The sequence below is a fragment of the Borostomias antarcticus genome (assembly GCF_949987555.1).
Source record: "Borostomias antarcticus genome assembly, chromosome: 12".
Classification (NCBI taxonomy): Eukaryota; Metazoa; Chordata; class Actinopteri; order Stomiiformes; family Stomiidae; genus Borostomias; species Borostomias antarcticus.
Window position 1 is genome coordinate 5,114,411 of NC_140245.1, and position 7,449 is coordinate 5,121,859.

The 7,449-nt window shown below is 47.7% G+C and overlaps 1 protein-coding gene across 3 annotated transcripts; it reads left to right on the plus strand.

Annotated features, from left to right (window-relative positions):
• Positions 1–950: 950 nt before the first annotated feature.
• Positions 951–7,449, plus strand: parla (presenilin associated, rhomboid-like a; the record flags this gene model as incomplete). 3 transcript variants are annotated; one of them, XR_014630700.1, is made up of 10 exons in its annotated part: positions 951–1,056; positions 3,229–3,445; positions 3,841–3,945; positions 4,074–4,206; positions 4,447–4,542; positions 5,138–5,287; positions 5,516–5,586; positions 5,876–5,973; positions 6,676–6,773; positions 7,335–7,376. XR_014630700.1 is itself a non-coding variant. In XM_084446945.1 (10 exons), exons 1-10 carry the CDS (start codon positions 980–982, stop codon positions 7,447–7,449), a joined length of 1,164 nt encoding a protein of 387 aa, XP_084303071.1. In that variant the 5' UTR covers positions 951–979. The 3 variants fall into 3 exon arrangements, 2 of the variants coding, with proteins under 2 accessions (XP_084303071.1, XP_084303072.1); XM_084446945.1 differs by having other exon boundaries at positions 5,872–5,973; positions 7,335–7,449; XM_084446946.1 differs by having other exon boundaries at positions 4,077–4,206; positions 5,872–5,973; positions 7,335–7,449.

Consider the following 7,449-nt stretch of genomic DNA (forward strand, 5'->3'; position numbering starts at 1 on the left):
CTTTTTTTCTCTCTCTCTCTCTCTCTCTCTCTCTCTCTCTTCATACATCTGCTCTCTCTCTCTCTTGTACTTTCTGTCTGTCCTTAAGCAGCATTTTTTCTATCTTTATTTTTTATATATATATATATATATATATATAGAGAGAGAGAGAGAGAGAGAGAGAGAGAGAGAGAGAGAGAGAGAATTTGACTTTATCTCTAACAATTCCCCCTTGGGATAAATAAAGTCTATCTATCTATCTATCTATCGAAATTCTTTCTCTTGTGGACACTGCTGTTCTCTGTTTAGCTCTCTTCCTCCTTTCCTGCCAGACGGTCCTATTTAGTGGACATTGCAGGTGTTTAACACGTCATAGGCTAGGCCTACATCATAGAGATCATTTATCTTTTTAGAAGAATAGCCTACACTTTTAATCTCTTCTGGATAGATCATGTGCTGATCAAGTGTCCTACTAGGTCAGTGTAGTTCATGTTAAGGAATGTATCATGGTACAGCAATGCAGCCTTTTTCTATCCAGCCTCTTTCTGGAGCTGCTGGCAAGCCATGGTGGATGGAACCTGTCCAATCTCCAATATAACGGCTCAGTGCCATCAATACACCCTACCTTGCCTAGATACATGTAGCCTATCTCTCTAGTCTGTCTGCGTGTCTCTCCCACTCTCTTCTCTCCATCGTCACCTCTTTCCCCCTCCTTCCCTCTCTCTCTCTCTCTCTCTCTCCGTAACTTCAACTTTCTCCCTTCTCCATGTACCGTAGCCAAAATGCTGTAGTCAGTACTTCATATTCCCCTAGAGGGCAGACAAACACCTGAACTGAAACAACAAGATGTTATAGAAAATACAAGACTACACAAATTGACACCCGCGCTTGCGCACTATGTCCGTGGAGTGTGTGCTCTCGATATTATGTAAAACATCTTCGCTTCCAGGACCCGGTAGGAAACCGCTGTATGTATGGAATAGCCGGGGTCATTCGGAACATGGCGTGGAGAGGATGTTTAGTCAAATGGACCAAAACAGAGCTGATCAACTCCTGCGGTGTTGTGCGAGGTAGCAGGTGAGCGGAGGGAATAACGTTACAGTAACGTTAGCAGCAGTCAGTTGTACGGACATGGTGAACGTTCAAGGATGACAACGATCGTGTTAGCTAGTTTAGCTAAGCTAGCCTACCATCTTCTGTCCGTCATTCACTGTAGACAACTTTGCTGTAGTCTTAAATTCTATACGTAGCCTAGGTAGCGGATGTGCGTGAGCTGGAGTAACGACCTAGCTACAGTACCTAGCTAATCCCAGTAGCCCAGAATAGCTAACGTTACCTAACGTTGTATGTGTTTTGAATCACCACCATGTTGAAAACAATGCACGTGGGTTTACTAAATAGGTGCCAAACAGGATAGAAATCTAGTTTGTCTAAAACATCCTCTCGCAGCAAAGTTGTGCTGGAGAATAGTTGTAATGTTAGCTAGCTTCTTCGGTAACAGTAGGATAACAGTACTAACAGTAGTATCGATACCCAGAGTGGGCACGGCCACGTTGAGGTCAGGTACAGAACGAACACACATGATTGTGAACACCGCTCTTCATCAGTCCTGAGATTCCCAGCTCGGCCCAAACACCGAGGGAGTCACATGAGGACACAGGCCAAAGGCAAAATGAATGCAAGGGATTTATTCTGAACATAATGAATTCATATACGTTGGGGGTGTGAGAGGACCCGGTGTTTCACCGAAATGTGTGACCGTAGAGGTCGCTGTTGCACATTTTCTGCAGATGGCAGCCGTCAGAAAGTGTGACCTGTTTGTTGCTGGCTAGACATTAATATTTTTGTACACATAAAGGTGAGAGGATGGCAAATCACCATAAAACGTTTGGTTAGTTTTTATATAACTTACTCAATTTGGCTGCCATTGAGAATGATTAGGTAAATGTATTTAGCTCCAGAAAGTCCCAACTGCTCACCCACCCAAATTGCTCAAAAGCAGATAGCTATATTCTGTAGGCCGAGAGGAATGTAATGATGTCCACCTCTTGACACATGGTCAATTTTACTGACCGTTCTCGACAGAAAAGGTGCGAACTCTGGGGTCACACATTACTGTGGTCATGATTTTTGATGTAACACTGGATTCAAATCCCAGATAAACCCCCATGTGTGACGAACCAGCTCATAAGGACCACAACTCTAAGGGATTCACATGCCAAAAGCCAAGATTAATGCCTTAACGTAACTAGCGCAGTGCTGCTCATTCATAACGTCAATTTTTGGAATGGGCTGATTGCGGAGAGAGCGATCCCTCCATTAGAGTATGAAGTTCAACAACCACCGGACCTGTGTGGGCTTGAAATAATCTTGACAGCCGACAAATCATTACAGTTTTAAATTCCGTTTTTTGGCCCAGCAGCACACATGCCTGTTTTGAACCGGCTGCTTTATCCGTAGATTGCAGCTTTCTCGAGTTAATAAAGGATTTAGTCTGGAGTCCAGATATTGTTGCTTAATTACACAAATGAACTAAACCCCGGTGCCAAAAACAGAACAAGGAGATGGGACAAAGTGCACAGTGAACATGTTGTCCCCCACCCACGATGCATGTTCCTTTGTGATAATGGAGTGGAAACTTTATATTTTCTTGACGAGTAATATATTAAGTGTTGTTCATTTTATATGCATTGTATTTAAAGGAGAATTCCACCCTAGAACAACATTAGGCTCCACAACTAGACACCCACAAAAACAATAAAGAAAAATGTGGTTTCCTCGACTATAGTTGCTCTATGTAAACAAAGCATGTTCACAAAGTCTGAACCGGGGATTTGCCGCGTCGAAACGAATATTACGCCTACTACAAGTGTACAGCTAGTAATGTTAGCCAATATTAGTTCTCTAGTTCATTTGAGGAGACACAAAACAACACAAATGATTTGTCTCAATCAAAGAGACACTAACTACTCAAACCAAGTAAGCCTAACAAAACATTCCCCCTAGTCTTCATGTGACTCCATATGGTGGGTATTTATGCACTTGTCACATGATCTATATTGGCTGCACCAAATTATCTTTGCCAGAAGTTGTCACTAGTGTACACTGTGTTAAATGAGGTCTCAAGTAATACACAAATGAACTACATTGAAGGCCATATGCACATCATACATAGAACAACGTGTGTGTGTGTGTGTGTGTGTGTGTGTGTGTGTGTGTGTGTGTGTGTGCGTGCGCACGCGCATGCAGGTGGCCCCCACGGCCCCAACAGAGCCGTTGGTTCCGACGGGAACCCCGCAGGGGGGAGACCAGGAAGGGAAATGTCGCCGAGGAAACGACCCCGCCTCCCGCAGAAGCCGGGGATGCGGCGGCGACCCGGAAAGCCGCTCCGCCCCCACCTGCCCCCCCACCACCCCCCCGCGTCCCCAGACCCATGCTGCTCAAGCCTCTGATGTTCACAGTTGGGGTAGGTTTGTTTATTTGGCCTCCCCCTTAGGGTCCACGCACAAAAACAATAAACCACACATACATAGGACATACATTAGACATTAGAAGAAAAGAAATAGAAGAAATGAAAAGTAGTTCTTAGTCTATCTGGCTTCTGTTGTCTCTGTGGATCTAAACTATGGACCTGTAGTTATGCATGTCTGCATGGGGACTCTGTTGTGTTTAGACAGACTGCTGGATGTGGTCCTCTACTAGGTGTCGGGTGTCAGGAAGTACAGTCAAACTCTGCGTTGCCATGGGAAACATATAGATGGGCTTATATTTCCTATAAAGCTATGGTACACCCTGACTGGTTTCTAGGTAGAGCTCCTGAGGGATTTGGACCGTGAGCTGGTCTGTCTAACTCCATGTTAGTTTACAGGGTGCTCCTTCAGCGCGGCGGCCATCTTGCAGTACGAGTCCCTGAAGTCGCAGGTGCAGACAGCCAGGGAGGAGCAGGAAGCTGAAAGAACAGGAGAGGTGGGGGTGTGCGTCTCGTATCTCGTGTCTTGTGTCTTTCTGTGTGTGTGTGTGTGTGTGTGTGTGTGTGTGTGTGTGTGTGTGTGTGTGTGTGTCTCAACAGCCCCTTCCCCCCCACTGTCTTGCAGCAGTCTCAGGACATGGCCTACTGGCACAACTGGTGGACCCAGCTGTCAGACCTCCAGAAGCAGGCCATCCTGCTCATGTCCATGGCGGATGACTTCTGGAGCAGCTTGACAGAGGGACAGAGGACGGCCACCGGTGGGTCTGGGGACTGGGGACCGGTCAGTCTGGGTCTGGGGTGGGCTCTGGAGGGACGGGGTCTGGTCTGGGGACTGAGGGATGTGGGATCTGGTGGAATCATGAGCTAACATTTTTAGCACTTTTTTTCCTACACCAGTCTCCTGTTTTTGATACCCCCCCCCTTTCTCTCACTCTCTCTTCATCTCTCTGTTTCTCCATCTCTCTCTCTCTCTCTCTCTCTCTCTCTCTCTCTCTCAGGTATCATAGCAATAAACACAGCAGTCCTGTGCTGCTGGAGAATCCCCTCCTTGCAGAGATCTATGATCAAGTACTTTACCGCCAATCCTGCCTCCAGTGAGTGTGTGTGTTTGTTTGTGTGTGTGTGTTTGTGTGTATTTTATCAGCACAAAATGAGCTCATGTATTTATCCCCCCCTCCTCCTTCCTTCCTCTCTCTCCCTGCCTTGCCCTGAGTAAAGTTAAATTAAAGTAAAACATAATTGATTAAGATAGTTAATATAATTAAGCAATAACTCACTCAAGGGTTATGGTATATGGCCAATATCCCACGGGTTGTGCTGCGGTCATCGGCACGAGGCTCAGCCTCTCATGAGTTATTGCTTCAATATATTAACTATTTTAATCACTGATATTTTACTTTAGAATAAATGCTTACGATTTATACCAAACAAGAAATATGACATGCCTAGAAAAGCCCACTCCACTTATACATTCAGCAGCTGTACATGCTGACGACATGTATCATGGGTGGGGGACGACAGGTTCACCGTGCACTTGTTAAATAAAGACAATAACCGCCTCTTCCTCCTCTCTCTCTCTCTCTCTCCCTCCCTCCCTCCTCTTCTCTCTCTCTCTCTCTCTCCCTCCCTCTCTCTCCCTCTCTCTCTCCCTCCCTCCCTCTCTCTCCCTCCCTCCCCCCCCCCCCACAGAGACGCGGTGTCTTCCCATGCTGCTCTCCACCTTCAGTCACTACTCCATCCTGCACCTGGCGGCCAACATGTACGTCCTCTGGACCTTCTCCTCCAGCATCGTCTCCCTGCTGGGGCGAGAGCAGTTCCTCGCCGTCTACCTGTCCGCAGGTACTGCTGTGTGTGTGTGCGTCTGTGCGTGTGTGTTTGCATGTTTGCGTGTGTGCGTGCGCGTGCGCGTTCCTCGCCGTCTACCTGTCCGCAGGGATGTCCACGTGTGTGTGAGTATGTGTCTGTTTAGACTCTGTTTTTCACTCTCCCCTGTGTGTGTGTGTGTGTGTGTGTGTGTGTGTGTGTGTGTGTGTGTGTGTGTGTGTGTGTGTGTGTGTGTGTGTCCAGGTGTGATCTCTACGATGGTCAGCTACATGTGTAAGACCGCCACAGGACGCTTGCATCCGTCTCTAGGAGCGGTAAGACACTCCTCACTGTTCATACACACACACACACTCACACACACACACACACATGCTCCTCATACACACACACTCACTCAACACACTCAGCCCCCACGCGAAAAGGCTACTCACGCTCAACATTTTTATATATTTATTGACATGAGCAGTTGTTGATTAATGTTGTCCCTGCTGTGATCTCACATCCTGTATGTGTGTGTGTGTGTGTGTGTGCGTGTGTGTGTGTGTGCGTGCGCGTGCGTGTCTGTGTGTGTGTGCGTGTGCGCGTGCGTGTGTGTGTAGTCAGGAGCCATCATGGCCGTGCTGGCTGCAGTGTGTACCAAGGTTCCCGAGGCCAAGCTGGGCATCCTTCTACTGCCCATGGTCAGCTTCACCGCTGGCAACGTGAGTTACACACACTCTCTCTTTCTGTCTCTGTCTCTCTCTTTCTCTCTCTCTCTGTCTCTCTTTCGGTCTCTCTCTCTCTCTCTGTCTCTCTTTCGGTCTCTCTCTCTCTCTCTCTGTCTCTTTCGGTCTCTCTCTCTCTCTCTGTCTCTCTTTCGGTCTCTCTCTCTCTCGTATTTGTGTGTTGGCAAGGCAATGCTAACGAATGGAGTGTGCGTGTGTGTGTGAAATAAAGAAGAGATTGTCACTGGTATATCTCCCAATAGACTGTATTTATTAAGTTAACACCCACATGCTTTGGTGTTAACTAAGTAAATATAGGCTATTGGGAGCTATACCAGTGATGCGGACAATCTCTTCTTTATTGCTGACGTTTCTCTGCAACACCTGGATTTTAGTGCGGATGTGCGTGCCTTATACCTTTCACTGTGTGTGTGTGTGTGTGTGTGTGTGTGTGTGTGTGTGTGTGTGTGTGTGTGTGTGTGTGTGTGTGTGTGTGTGTGTGTGTGTGTGTGAAAACCATGCTTGCAGAGAGCACTAGCATCCTGTCCATCTTCATGTTTGTGTCACCATTATTCCTGAGGGATGGGGGGGGGGTAGCAGTGTGTGTCAGTAGGTCTGTGTAGGAATGAGTACGTATCTATCTATCTGTCTGCTCACTGTGATTTTGCAGCACATTACAACGCTTTCCTCCTACCGCAGGCTCTGAAGGCCATCGTTGCCATGGATATGGCCGGGCTGGTGCTGGGGTGGCGGCTGTTCGACCACGCGGCCCACCTGGGCGGAGCCCTGTTCGGAGTGTGAGTGTCCCTCCCCCCGGTGATGATGCCGTTTGATTGACAGCACGGCCGATCGACAACTAGCGACAAAAGCGCAGTGAAAGTGGATTCGTCCGTCCTGTAGAACCAAAATCACACCATGCAGAACATGGCTGGAATAGACAGTTACAGACTGGACTCATAACAGCTGTGTCTGAGCCTTAACCCTCGCTCCTGTCCACATGTCCCTCTCCTGTACATCTCTAACCCTCTCTTGTCTCTCTCTTGTAGATCTCTAACCCTCTCTTGTCTCTCTCTTGTAGATCTCTAACCCTCTCTTGTCTCTATAGATCTCTAACCCTCTCTCGTCTCTCTCCTGTAGATTTCTAACCATCTCTTGTAGATCTCTAACCCTCTCTTGTAGATCTCTAACCCTCTCTCGTCTCTCTCCTGTAGATCACTAACCCTCTCTTGTAGATCTCTAACCCTCTCTTGTCTCTCTCCTGTAGATCTCTAACCCTCTCTTGTCTCTCTCCTGTAGATCTCTAACCCTCTCTTGTCTCTCCTGTAGATCTCTAACCCTCTCTTGTCTCTCTCCTGTAGGTGGTACATTGCCTACGGCCACAAGCTGATCTGGAGGAGGAGAGAGCCGCTGGTCACGTTCTGGCACGGCCTCAGATCTCAGGGGCGTGGCGGGGGAGGCGGAGGGGGCGTCTGA